Below are 14622 nucleotides of genomic sequence, written 5' to 3' on the forward strand. Positions count from 1 at the left end.
ATACTTCCGGTACCAAGGTTATTACATAGTGGGCGTTGACAGTTTAGCTTTATTTTGCACAGGGTAAACAAAAATATTTTCATCATCTCTTTGGCAGTGTAGAAGGTTTTTATTTACTTTTAATTAAATAGAGAGCAGCGACTGAGAGCAAACTTTAATGAAGGCACTTCCGCTTTTACCAGCTGCTTAGAGGATCATATTCTGCTCATCAAAAGGAGAACATCCGGTGTAGCAAAAATAGTTGACGCTGTGAAAATTTGAAACGAATCTCACTTACGAATCCATGACATCTGCAGTGTTTTTGGCCTGATTGTTCTTTTTTCTTTCTTTCTTTCTATGCTATTTTTTCATGAAATATAAATGTCATCCCATTAATGAGTCATTTTTAAATTGAATTGCTTGTTAGAAAACCATAATAATCATTAATCAAGGTACACTAATGAATATTCACAAATAACGTTATTAAATACACATAATTTTATCCATATGCATATTCATATACACAGACTCAAACACAGCTAAGTATTCACACTAACAAGCACGTCCATGAACGTGTTTTAATGAAATTACGCTGCAAAACAGCTCCTACATGCTAATCTGAAAGTAACGTTCACCAACGTTCAACGTCCCCCAACAAATATGGTTCAACCATGCGAATCGACTCTTACTGTTCACTTAAAAGAGTCGAATCGTTTGTGAACGAGTCGTCACTATGTCTTACGGCTCATTTACTCGACTCTCGGTGTTCACTTAAAACAACCGATTCAAAGAGCCGAATCATTCCCGAACGAAGCATTACTATTACCGTGGCTCATGTAAGCGAATCGGCTCTCAGTTCACGTAAAGGAGCTGACTTTAAGAGTGTGTGAACGAGTCATCCCTGCTCCTTACTCAGATAAAACGTATGAGAATCGTTCCAAAGGTTCACTTGAGAAAAGAACCGACTCGTTCGAGCACCACGCATCGTCTCAGGCAGTGGGCCAGGTGGAACGTCACAGCCTGTGAATGCGAGCTGTTAGCCAATCAACGAGCAGGAGGCGGGAGCTGTCTTACCATCGTCAGGGTAATCATAACCCTTCCGTGAAAATACTTTTCCCAACTTCACACAGCCCTTCTCTCAAATTTCACTGTCCCAGCAGTGCGATCGCGAGGCATGGCTTACCCCTACGGCGGAGTGAGTTTTATATCTATTTTTTTTATAGCGTACTGCGCATGTCTTTATGAAGCTTACCAGATTATTGCAGGGGTGGGGGGGGTGTTTAGAAAAAAAAAAGATATGGGATAATAACGCTAATTTTGTCATAGAGCACACATCTGTGTATAGTTGTAAGAGAAATAAAAAGATCTGAAGATATCATTAAGCTCAAAGAAAGCGAATGGTGATGAAAATGTCTAGCTGATCAGAGGGTGGGTAGGTGGGCGAGGGTTGTTTTCCAAACAGGGTTAAATCTGTTTATCTAACAAGGCATCTGTCTTGACCAGCCCAAAATTGAAATAGTCTGGGTATTTATTTGTTTATTTATTTATTTTTTGTAATTATGTTGCTTAGCTGTAGTTTATAAGTATACAGGGGTCTACAATTAATGAACGATTTTTTTTGGCATGGGAAAGAATAAAGGCAACCCCGTGCTTTTAACCGAAATGTATCGGTTATTTAAATAAAGAGGAAGTGTGTGTGTGTGTGTGTGTGTGTGTGTGTGTGTGTGTGTGTAAGCGGAGGAAATTGAAATTGTCATACTAAAGATTTATTAAATAGCCTTTTAAAGACTTTTAAAAGTGTCAAGAGCACTGAACCGGTTTGGTTGGAAAAATAGACCTTCTCTAAGATTACTTGAAGTGTTGTGTATTCAGTCATCTTGCTCTTTACACTCAGGAAGTAGCTCCTTGTGCTTCTTAGTTTCTTCAGTAGGCTATATAGCGTTTTTTTAAAGCATATCTCTACCCTAAAACACATGAAATGTGTTTACACTGACATATACGTGATGTGTTTAGTGATAGTCTTGCTAATTTGATGATTGATGCTGTTTTTTTATTATTTCCTTGAGAAGTTGGTTGTGTTCCTCTCTGACGTCACCAGGGGGACGTTATTAGACAATAGCAATTTTGGTGTTACAAGTAAGAGCTGGATTTCTTGTTGGTCATCTTGCAGCGCCGGTACAGTGTTATATTAATGATAAATGTAGTGGAGACATTATACGCAGGACTGTTCTGGAGTATAACGCAGTAATAACGTTAGTAAGCGATTTCACAAGGTGACTTTTTCTCTGTTAATCAGGAAGGAACTCATAGTTCTTACATTTTCCTTGAGTTTCCTTTCTTGTTTAGAGGTTGGGAATTTGGGACCTCAACTTGAGCACAGTATAAATCCTACTGGCACAGATATCAGTAGGTAGCTGAATGGCCTTGTGGTTAATGTAAGAAACGAAGACCAACATGTTGAAGAAGGTAGTTTTACAATAATCCAGTCCACCAGATGTTAAATAAACATGTTATACATTATGGATAACAGCAAACAGAATAATCAGAGATTTCTCTAATGGTGCGTTTCATGTATAATATTATTAAGAAATTCATAACGAATTTGTAGTGTCTGATGATTATATTTGTTTATTTATTTATTTATTTAAATGAAATGTCTGCATTTCTTTAACCAATCCACACCACCGTGTTTACTGTCTGTCTACGGTGAAAGCTATAATTCTTTCACACTGTGGTAGAGAATGTGCACAGCTTCATCTGCAGCATCCAAACAGGTCTAAACCTGACCATCAAACTGAAAATTCTTTGGAAAAAAATCCTTTCTCTGAGAATAGGTGTGTCATTGGGCTATCAGAGATGGTCTAAAGCCATTTACGTATGTGGATTCCTCCCCCACACACATTTTTAGTGTTTTCACATCTCTAATACACACACACACACACACACACACGGTATGAAGGTATTATTGGAGCAAATATGACTGATCACTTGTGACTGTGGACTTAGTAGCACAGTCACAGAGAAAAAAAATGCTTCAGGCGTTGCAAACTTGTCGATTTTTTTTTTCTTTCACCCATACAGAACACAAGTTACACAAATCCTAGTCTACAAAACACAAATGAAGGAACTCACACGCTCACATTTGTGCTGCATTGAATATGATGCTAAACATATTCACTCAGCCGCATCGACGGATTTGATGTGATGCACAAATTCTGCACATCTACAAATCAGTATGTGAATTATGTGTATGCGAGTTGGTTTCTTGATTATTTTGAATATTTTTCCTCATGAATAAATTTTTTTTGTTCTTTGAGATTTTTGTGGTTCAAACAAAAGTCAATAGATCATATAGCTTTTGGCTAATCAAAGGAGCTCATCTGGGTGGCGAATGAGAGTAAAAAAAAAAAAAACTCCAGACAACCTTGTCTTCCAGAGCTGGCACCTGATGTTTAAGGTATGTAAGGTATGTTTTATATTTGATATCACTCATCATTAATACTGATGTCTATAGTTTTAATATGTGTACTGGTCAGTTATGTTGATACTCAACGTTTCTTAATATCTTACCTAACTTTATCTAAGCTGTCTTGAAACGAGAGGAATTACCTAAACTAAGAAACGTTGATTATGAATGCAGCCGGCCCGTGTGCATATTTAAACTAAAGTATAACGGTGGGTGGGAAAAAAAAACATATCTTTAACATCAGGTGCCAGCTCAGGAAGAGGAAGCAGTCTGGAGATTTTTTGTAACCATTGTTCAGACACCGAAACAAGCTCCTTTGATTGGATAAAAGTTCTCCGATCTCTGAACAGTGCTCACCGCTGGCTATAAAGACGCACACGTCACTTTTGCTTCAAACACCACAGTTACATGGTGCAAAATTGTGTAGAGATTCAAGCTGTTATAGATATTAAGTTTGTACTAGAAAAATCCGAAGGATCAAATGTATTTGTGAGGAAAATATTCCACAGGTGTGCAACTCTGATTGCAAGAATTCACATTTGACTTCACTGCACCATATTAACCGTAGGGGGGAAAAAGTGAGTGTGTGAGTTTCTTCATTTGTGATTTGTAATATAGGATTTGTTTGGTTGCAATCAAGAATTTGAGAAGGTGTGATTGTTGTGTTGTGTTTGTAGGAAAAAAAATCCTAGTAGTTTGCAACTCCTAAAGCATTTTTCTCAAATGGACTTCAAATTTATTAATACACATGTGACCATTTTTTACTACAAATTCCATGGTCACAAACAAAACCATTTAAAAAAGTAGTGAATCCCATTTTCTCATGCCTGTGTGGTAATTTGATTCACAAGAACGCTTGATTTTAAGAACAACAACACACCCACATTGTGCTGTAGAGGTACTTACCCACACATTTAGCTAATAGGAATATGCTATGTGACACACAAAACGTTATAGGATCAATAAACATGGTAGAAGTGGAATTTGTGAGGATAGGGTATGTATCAGTAGATTGTGGGTGATCAGTTGGGGCTGTGAGAAACAAGAAATGTGCTCTTTTGGAGAAATCCATTTCAATGCAGTGCCTGCTTTTTGTTTTGTTTGTTTTGCAACTATTCACAATCTTGTGTTTTTCAGAGATGTGCGCTCTCTGTGTGCCTCTATGTTTGTCTCTGTATTTCACTATATGACCATCTGTCTGAATTAAAATTTCTAGCTGAATGCAAACGTCCATTACAAAAAATACATTTCGTTGCACGTCTTTATTGAAGGCAGCCCAGTAAACACATCATCATCTATAGCAAGGGTCAAAATACAGGCAGGCAAATCTATCAAAGCCTCACCTATAATCATAAAGTTAAACAGACACAAGGGTCAAAGTCGTCATTGTTTCTTCATTGTCCTCAGAAGTGGTTTTAAAAAAAAACTTCACTGTATGCATAAACACGGTTAATTCTCCGTTTTAAACTTACTTTAACAGGCAGGAAAGGCATGAGCCGAGCACACCTGAGAATAGAGGAGGGGATGCGGCTGTAGCTGTTATTAATGTGGAGTTCGAAATACTTGCGCAGATCAATCCAATCTCTACATGTTTCCTTTCTAATCTGTTTGATTAGCTGGAAAAATCTGGAAAAAGATGACTTCAGGGATAGCACATACAAAATCGTGTTCTATTTTCTGTTTTCTCTGTCATACTCTGATGTTCAAAATGTATAAAGGTTGCCATGTATAGAATTGCCAATAAATGTCAATGAATATTGCGACAACAATATCGAGTAGGGACGATAATTTCACTGTATCACACAAGCCAAAATGGTGAGAATTATGAATTAAACCATAGAAATAGGTATGTTTGTTTTTTGTTGGCTGACTTGAATTATTTCAAAATAAAAGGCATTTTTTGGTGTAGATTTCTTTTATTTGACTCACTTTTTCATGGTTACTTGGAGCAGTTGTCCTTTTAGCTTGCCAGCTTGTAAAGTAAAGGATGTTTTTAGTAAAAGAGATTCATTCCATAGACTAGGAGTGTGTGGGACTCTGTCCAGTCCCTTCAGCTGCCACAGTGCTTTTGCTATCATATTTTCAGACACAGTATAGGATCTATTTATTAAATTGTAAACAAATGCGCAATTTAAATCACCCTAATCAGGAAAAAGCAGTTACTGAAGAACCCTATGCGCTCCCATGTTAATGAATATAGTTTTGAAAGTAAAATCCACCTGGTTCTGTGTCATTTTTTATGTAATTATATTTCTTTATAGCCACAGAAACTGGCATGGCAGAAAGAAAGTGCTAGTCTATATGCTAGTTACAACAGCAACTCGCACGCTCACATTTTTGCTGCATTGAATATGATGCTAAACATATTCACTCACCCGTATCGACGGATTTGATGTGATGCACAAATTCTGCACATCTACAAATCAGTATGTGAATTATGTGTATGCGAGTTGGTTTCTTGAATATTTTGAATATTTTCCTCATGCATACATTTTTTTTTTGTTCTTTGAGATTTTTGTGGTTCAAACAAAAGTCAATAGATCAGATAGCTTTTGGCTAATCAAAATCAAAGGAGCTCATCTGGGTGGCGAATGAGAGTGAAAAAAAAACTCCAGACAACGTTGTCTTCCAGAGCTGGCAAGATAAATGACATCTCGCCATGAATATAGCCATAGAAGCTGGCATGGCATGGCATGGCAGAAAGAAAGAAAGATGTAATGTAATGTCTACATAAATTCTGTGTGTTTTTGCTGTTTTGCTTGTTCCACTTGTACTTCCATGATCCATCCTTCCAGTAGCCTATACTTAGTCACACATGCTTTCTATGATAGTCTCTACGCTAGTTACAACAGCTACTGCACAGATTTTACCGTAGTATTTTCCCCATTAAATCTCTTTATCTCAGTATCTCTAAACACAAAGGATGGGGCTTTGTATCTTGGGTTATTTAAATGTCAGGATGATGCAAATGGCAGAAGGTGTAATGGCATGTACAGCAGGTTCAAACATGAAATGATTCACAGTAAATGAACACAGCAGTAAACCAGCTCTTTGAATTTGACCATTTGTAGCATTCAAGGTCTTTTTTGGCCCACACGTGGATAGACTCTTAAGACATGAGACATTACAAGTAGTCTTTGCCAGCTTATTGCATATATTCATTCATTTGTGCTTTTAATTGTGAATTAACTTTCAGATAATGGTGTGGTTACAAGTAGACAAAAACTTCTTTTAGGTTTTGACATTTATATAAGTGCAATTTAAGGTGCATTGAACATCCAAAAAATGAATGATGTGACCAAAATTGTCTTTTCTAGCTGCCATGTCTTCTCACAACAGGGAATTTTGCCTAATCAGGCAAGTTGTTTGTGCTGCTTGTATCAGTCACTGATGAGCAGTGCAGGCGAGCAAGCCAAGCCCTGTTTGTAGTACAAATAGGGCAGAAAATTGATGAAGGACAGAAATTATTGTTGATTGCTGTCATTCTGCTGCTTGGTTTTTTTTTTTTTTTTGTTTTAACAATTGTATTGTGATTTTAAGTTTTTCCGAACGGTTTTATTTTGTACACAACACTGTTGGATTCTTGATTGTGATTGGTCATTTTCTGTAACAGTAGCTCTGACAGTAATGCCATCTGCAAGGCAAATCACAGGGTTAAAATATCATTCTTGTATTTTTAAAATGCTTTCTATAGTAACAAATTATGGATGGCATGTACATTGCTGACCCTCCTTGAAAAAGGTTTGTAGTTTCACTCATGTTGTGTATGTTTTGACCATGGACAGTGGTTGAATTCTCAGAGTCTATGAGCAAAGGTCAAAGGTATGAGCAAATGGGCAGCAGGGTGGTGCTGCTGCTGTTGCTGCTACTGTTACTGGAAAGCTTTTGTGAGTCTCACTCTGAAGATGACTTCTACTAAATTTGGTGATTATGATATTTCTAGGAGGCAGAGTGAAAAAACCATTTTGGACAAAATCCAAGATGGCAGAAAATAAGTAATAATAAGTAGGTGGAAATTGACCTAGGAATGCCTGGCTTTTACATTTTGCTCACATGGTTCAAAAGTTATGACCAAAAATGCACTTCCAAATTCGGCTCAAATTTGACCTGATGGTGGCGCTAGAGTGTTGTTAACACTTGGTCCAAATTTTGTCAGAATGTTCCTTAGATCTTCACCAATCAGAGTGCCACATTTTATTTTTTAACAGACACTTCTATGGGCTGTCTGTTACGTACTTACGTGAGCTCACAGATCCGCACAGTTGGGTAACGTCTTTTAAGAGACATGTTATACACAGTGACTTTAGTTTTCTCGAAAGGAAATTAGTGTTTTTTACTATTATTTCCCTTATCCATTTGTGCACACCCAATAAAAATCTGCATAATTAAGTCTGAATATCTTTTCTGCATTTCCATAGCAAGACCCTTCTTTCCAATGAAAGATCTTTCTGAAACTCTATAGGTTTGGTCTTTTCTTAGCCTCAGTGATTATCCAAATCTGACATTAATTTCTTTGGAGAAACAGCAACTCAGCCACTGTAATTAATTCTTATCAGAAATGAGTTGGTAAATGTTGTGCTGTACAGTAGCTGTATGAAATTTTAAAATGCTAACAGTAACAAGGACTATTTATGGTTGCTGAAATGTTGGTGAATACCATTCCCAATGTTTGTGGTATACCCTTGTTTAAAACCCTTATTATCTTTTTATTTACCCTGCCTTTCTGCATCTTCCTCTGTTTATTGCTCAGTATGGTGGTCAGATGCCAGGGGGCCCGATGGGCGGCCCTCCCCCAGGATCTTTCCCACACCAGTATGGCGCTTTTCCAGGCACCTTTGCTGCACCTCCTGCCCAAGACCCCATGTGGGGTTACTTCACTGCCATAGCCGGCCAGGTGAGATCTCTACACGGTTGAATTATTCTGTTTAGTTTGCACTAACTGATCGATCCAAAGCCTGATATTCAGATTTCTTTAAGGTACCCATTTGCAATTTTAATACTGAATACTAGCTAAGTGTGTAAGTGAAATTTACAGGAAGCCCTGCCCTGTGTGTTGAATGATCATGAGATTTTGTGTTGGTAGGATGGTGAGGTGGATGCTGAGGAGCTCCAGAGGTGTTTAACACAGACTGGCATCAGTGGCACTTATGCTCGTAAGTTGAGAGAAATAAAGTGTAATTGTTAAAAAAAATCCCCAAATCTAGTATAAATAGTTTAGGGTTGCATTTCCCGAAATGAGTGGGCATTATTTGATGTGTTTAGATGAAAACCTGCCAAATGATCCCCCTGTGCTGTGGTGCGATCAAATACAAACCTTTAAAAATATCTCAGTGACAAGCTTATTAGTCGTTGAATATTTAGGTAGCTCATTGGTACAAAACAAATGGCTACATGTCAGCACTATTGTAATATCTTTTACAGTTTTTATTATAGTTCAAAACACTGTAGGTTTTTAAGAATTAGTCACAATGCATATAATATGGTAATGACGTAAATGAACCTGAGCTCCATGTGAATCATTAAACCTGAATGTAGTAAATAATCTCTTAGATACATGATTATAGGTCATGGTTGGGGAGGCACGTGGCCTTGTAGGGCTTGTTTCATGGTTTGCAGCAGTCATACAATGCCCCCATTTTGACCACATCCTATGTTGACATGTTAATGAAGAGTTGAGGTCATAAGTTTACATACCCCTTGCTAAATATGCAAAATTATATTAATTAAATCTTATAAATTACAAGGTTTTTGTATTTACTGCTGCCCTGAATAAGCTACTTCACATTCAATAAAATAACTAAATTTATTCAAATTAACCAGTTCAAAAGTTAACATACATTTGATTCCTAATCCTGAATGCTTAGTGACTGTGTTTATGTTTTGGGGGAGTCCTTTGTTTGTCCTGTAAACTGCACACAGAAAAATCCATCAGGTCCTGCACATTTTTTTTTGCTTTTCCAACATCTGCATATTTGACCCCTTTCCGACAGAAGCTATATGATTTTTAAGATACATCTTTTCACTTTGAGGGCAACTAAGTGACTTGCAAACAACTATTACAAGGTGCAAACATTCACACGAAGGCAACACGAGACATTATAAGAGCCAGGGGGGTGTAAAAATTTGAGCAGGGTGATTAATGTAAATTGTTTTGCGTTTGGGGAAACGTAAAAATTTTATGTAGCTTTTGAAGGGCATGACTAAATGAAAAAATAAGATCTTAATAACAATAATAGATAAAATATAATAACAATTTACACTGATCATCCGGTTCAAAACTGTGCAGATTCAGCAAGGGGTATGACCTCACCTGTGCATGAACAAGCCACCCAGGGGTAAAATATTAACCGTATTTGATTGGGTACAAGAGAAGTTTCATGTTATGGCACTTGTGAATTCAGTGATAGTACTGATGTGTAGTCCACAAGATTACGTAACATTTTAACAGGAAGTTGGTGTAACTTGCCTAAAACAAAACTAACTTTGTACAACATGGGAACATGGGCCTTATATATACCTTTAAAATCCCATCTATGGCTGCTGTAAGAATTCTTGGCACAAGTTTATAAGAGTGACCTTGTGACCAGAGGGAGTATGCCTGGGACTTTTTATTTAGGACAGTAGCAGTCTGAAAGCAGTAAAGTGTGAAGTGTTTTAAAGTGGCTTTTTTTATTGTGTACTATGACTATCATTTCTCATCAGGGTTCATACAGCTAAAAAGGTAATACAAGCATAGCTGTGGAACATCAGGATGATGAGATTAATATATGTATAGAGATGACCTCAACAATATATATAAGAAATATCCGGAGGAACAAACAAAAATAACTGAAAGAAAGTACCATTTGTTTATATCGAAATGTGTAATTCAGTGATGTTCATCTGGACAAAATTGTACCCATACTGACGGTCTGTCATGTTGTACCTCTAAGAGCAAATTGCTTTGCACTGATTGTTTAAATATTAATGTATTCATATTAATTTCCCTCATGGCTTCCCTCTCCTGTTTTTCTTTCTATGGCAGTCTGCATTACAAACAACATGCCTTGTTCTGTCTCTTCCCAAAGCAATTGTAATTTTTGTAACTTCTTTATTATGCTTACATCCACCTTTTTTAAATACTGTCTCCTAGCATCAGTCACTGATCCATGAGCTATGAATAGATTTACTTGTATTAAATATGTGCAAAAAAGGCTTATAGGAATCACTTGCTAAGTCCTTCATTGTTAATAAAAATTAATAATGCTCAGGAAATGCATCTCAGTACATTATTTAATAACCTTATTTCATTTGTTTACAGCCTTCAGTTTGGAGACCTGCAGAATTATGATTGCCATGCTGGATGTATCCTTTAAAGAAATGTGAGGGAGAAAATCATTTTTTTAATATCTAAATGATGTGAAGATATGATTGATCTTCTGCATCATAACCTTGTAGTTTGACTTCTGGAGTGAGCCTACATCCTACATATCAATACATTTATAGTCATAACTGTACAAGCTAAAATTGCATTTAGTGGATCGTTGTTTATTAGTTCGATGTTGTTATCACAGTGATTTCATCTATGCCAGTAGAGCAAAACGAAAGGCTACACTCAAGTAATCACTCTTTACAACCATGATGAAAAGCATCTCGGAATACACAACATATTGAACTATAAGACGAGGCAACATTTTTCATAATCTTCACATGACTAATTTGGCCATTCCTCTTCTTCTGGCCTTTTTCTTTCAGCAAGGCATTTCTAATTACAGAACTGTTGCTCACTGCATTTTTGCTATAGACTGTTTTCTCTAAAATTCCCAAGAGATCAGTTGTTTCTGAAGTACTCAATCCAGGCTCCGATTTGCAGAATTTGAACCTATCATGTTAGGTCAGCAGCTGGTTGATTTCCTTAACAGTGCTTGTGTAGAGAGATTATTCAGGTAAGATGGGCTTCACTGAGTTTAAGGAGTTGTTTGGTGCACTGAATGGCTGGAAACAGAACTTCATGATGGTGGACCGAGACAACAGCGGCAGTGTGGAGCCTCATGAGTTGTCTCAGAGCATAACTAATATGGGTGAGTTGACTAAGATTGCTCAGCTTAGTTCGATCATAAATTAAATAAACATTTTAATAAATCTAACAATTAGTAGAATTAGCAGTATTAGTAATAATAAGTTGCTGGTACCTGGAGTAGGATGCAAGACATGCCTCATAAACTCAGCATAAACCTTTTGTTTTCAAATTGAATTCTACAATTATAATCATGGCAGTCCATGCCAACCACAAAGTGTCATCCAATCAAAGTACCCAGAGAAGAGTCAGATTTACAATGTCACAACGTGGCATACATAGACAAACTAATCAAGGACTAACACAGTATAGGTGAATACATTCAGGTAACAAATTAATCACAGGATGAAGGAGAAACAGGACCAGAACAGAAACCTCTTGTGTCAACAGTAGCACTGAGATTATATTTTTTTTTACGCATTTCACAGGGTACAGAGTGAGCCCTCAAGCTTTGGGGTGCATCATCAAGCGCTTCAGTCGGGGAGGCAGGATCTATTTTGATGACTATGTGGCCTGCTGTGTGAAACTCAGGACTCTGACAGGTGAGTGGCAAGATTGTTATGAAAGAACTGGCAAATGTAATGAAATGAAAAGGACTTGGTCATATTTTTTGTTCAGTTTCACCCTTTTGAGTTCTGTCACAGATGAACTGGTTTTCTGAGTGTTTGGGCATGTTTAGATGTACGCGCATGGCTGTACGTACTTCGTAATCAGTGCGATAAACAAGCTAGAGGAATAAAGAACAATATTTAAAATGAGTGGGAAAGGTTCGCAAAATGTAGAAAAAGGTTTTGAAAGATACTGAGCAAGATATAAGCAAATTATGTTTATTATTTCAGAAGATAATCTATGTAGTTTATTTCCCATGTTGTCTTAAACGTTTGCATATTTTAAAAGTGTGGAAACTGGTTTTCCTCTGTTTTCTGCATATTGGTTGTTATTGCGCTATGGGGTGCTCCGGGAAGATGTGAAATCTGTACCTTTTCTTCACTTCTTCAGTGGCGAAAAAACATGTTCCTTATTTTTACTGTCTGTTTAAAATTTCATCAGCTTCACGCAAGTGATGCATTTGTGTACTCTTCTGTGATCTGTAAATAACATGAAGTGCAAGCAAGCGCAGCTTAAAGGTGCATTAGTAAAGATTGGGGCTATAACATTTAAGTAGCTGGATTTCAGCATTATTTATTTTTATTTTATTTGTTTAACTCTTCGAGCCTGTTTCATGTTTACAAATCTCCACCCCTAGGATGTACATCAACCAATTAATACACTTGTCTTTACTTTATCACGGTTTACTTATCTTTCAGTTTTTTTTGTACAAGTAAGAAAATAAAATATGATTATTGCACCTTTAAGTTATTTACAATTTTATTATGAGTGCCCACGTACTACCATGAAAAGCAGAAAGAAAAATGTGAAATTCTTAGCAAAAAATTTCTGAAAACATTGCTTATTTGTTCTCCAAAAGACAAAGCTGCCCATGACCAGTGGATATGTTATTTTCTAACTCAGTATTATTTATCAGCAACAGGTCAGTAAGTGAAACAATGACTTCCTAGAGGATGCGTGCTTGCCTAAGATTACTATACTTCCTATTACTATACTTCCTGCTGTGATCATAATAACCATCCTGTTCTCTTCATCTCAGGACTCAATTCAGTATTTATTTCTAAATCACCTTTAACATTGGACAATGTCACAAATCAGCTGTACAGAAATGTATACATTCAGGATAGAAATTAGAAATTTTAATGTGCATGCCAGAGACTATGATGGCAAGGTAGTGAGGACAACGATATGAGGAAGTAACCTTAAGAGGATCCAGACTTAAAAGGGAACCCATGCTTATCTGGGTGACATTGGATAGTGCAATTATAATTAATTTACCTTCTATAACTGTGCACCATTGTGTACCGAGGGAATTTCTTTGAGTTTTAACATCAAGTCTATCTTACCTCTCCCACCTCTTATCTCACCAAGCATTCCATTTACTTAGTAATGTTTGCTTTTTCTCTATATTACTGCCACTGTCACCTCTGCCCTGTTTCTTAGAGATCTAAACCTATATCCAGACTTTTGTAAAGCTGCATTGTGACAGTGCTTACATTAAATAAAACTCAGTTGAGTTCTATCAATATATACAAATGCTTCTCTCTTCATTGAGTGTGCTATTATCCAGCTAATTCACCAGAATGAGCTAATATTACTTTGAGGACTATTAGTGTAATATACTATTGGTAAAATGCAGTATATAATTTTTTTTTTTTTTTTTTTTTGCAAGCCATTTTCACACACTGTGTTTTTCTACAGAGATCTTCAGAATGAGGGATGTTATGCAACAAGGAACTGTGAACTTCGGTTATGATGATGTAAGTAACCCATGGTGTATGTTTCAGTGCTGCGAGACAATACCAGTAATATTAATACATTTACGATTATAGTGGACAGTGGGAGTTTTTTTTTTCCTTTTTAAGTATCAAAAGGCCATTTATAAATAAATAAATAAAAATAGTCAAACACCTCATCTACAGTTTCCTCCACAGGATATCTCTTACTCAGTTTTAGAAATGGAAAAATAGAAAAATAAAATAGCAGCCACTGTATAACTAATAACACCAATGTACCATATTATCTACAGGTTTTATATTATTCACAAAAACGAATTAATTTACGTCTGTTACATCTGTTTCCTCTTACAGTTCATCTTGTGCACCATGTCTATCTGAGGACCATTGGACAGAGTTCCTGATTTCTGGAGGAACAGAAGTATAATAATGTGTGTATATAACCTATAATATATGAAGCCACTGGCTAATATAATATTGTAAAATGTGCCACATTTTTTTAATGGATTAGGAGATTTGTTCACTGGTCAGTAAAAAGCATTTTCTGATGTAAAGCCATTTGCAGCTTCTTTATAACAGGACAGACCACATCAGCCATTTTTGATTTTGTGCCAACATAATATTCGCTTAACTTGTTATCTAGTTTGATGCCAACAGTCACTAATTGTGTAGATTTTGTTAATAAATTTACATTTTAAACTGGTGTATTGTATTCATAATGAAGCTTGGTTTTCTAAAAAAAAAAAAACTAAAACAACTGAGATTAGTGAAGAGCT

The 14622-nt window shown here is 36.5% G+C and overlaps 1 protein-coding gene across 2 annotated transcripts; it reads left to right on the plus strand.

Annotated features, from left to right (window-relative positions):
- The first annotated feature begins 1014 nt into the window (after positions 1 to 1014).
- On the plus strand, positions 1015 to 14545 carry gca (grancalcin). 2 transcript variants are annotated; one of them, XM_058402938.1, is made up of 8 exons: positions 1015 to 1174; positions 8196 to 8339; positions 8529 to 8598; positions 10746 to 10789; positions 11358 to 11505; positions 11930 to 12043; positions 13812 to 13870; positions 14201 to 14545. In XM_058402938.1, exons 1-8 carry the CDS (start codon positions 1154 to 1156, stop codon positions 14225 to 14227), a joined length of 627 nt encoding a protein of 208 aa, XP_058258921.1. In that variant the 5' UTR covers positions 1015 to 1153; the 3' UTR covers positions 14228 to 14545. The 2 variants fall into 2 exon arrangements, with proteins under 2 accessions (XP_058258921.1, XP_058258920.1); XM_058402937.1 differs by lacking the exon at positions 1015 to 1174 and adding an exon at positions 3413 to 3436.
- Positions 14546 to 14622: the final 77 nt, after the last annotated feature.

Source organism: Hemibagrus wyckioides, linkage group LG11, assembly GCF_019097595.1.
Source record: "Hemibagrus wyckioides isolate EC202008001 linkage group LG11, SWU_Hwy_1.0, whole genome shotgun sequence".
NCBI classification, from domain to species: Eukaryota; Metazoa; Chordata; class Actinopteri; order Siluriformes; family Bagridae; genus Hemibagrus; species Hemibagrus wyckioides.

Coding starts and splice junctions, on each gene's coding strand:
- gca (XM_058402938.1), top strand. CDS start 1,154: ATGGCTTACCCCTACGGCGGA. Junction 8,599..10,745: donor CATCAGTGGCACTTATGCTC/GTAAGTTGAGAG, acceptor ATTTGTTTACAG/CCTTCAGTTTGGAGACCTGC. Junction 12,044..13,811: donor GAAACTCAGGACTCTGACAG/GTGAGTGGCAAG, acceptor GTTTTTCTACAG/AGATCTTCAGAATGAGGGAT.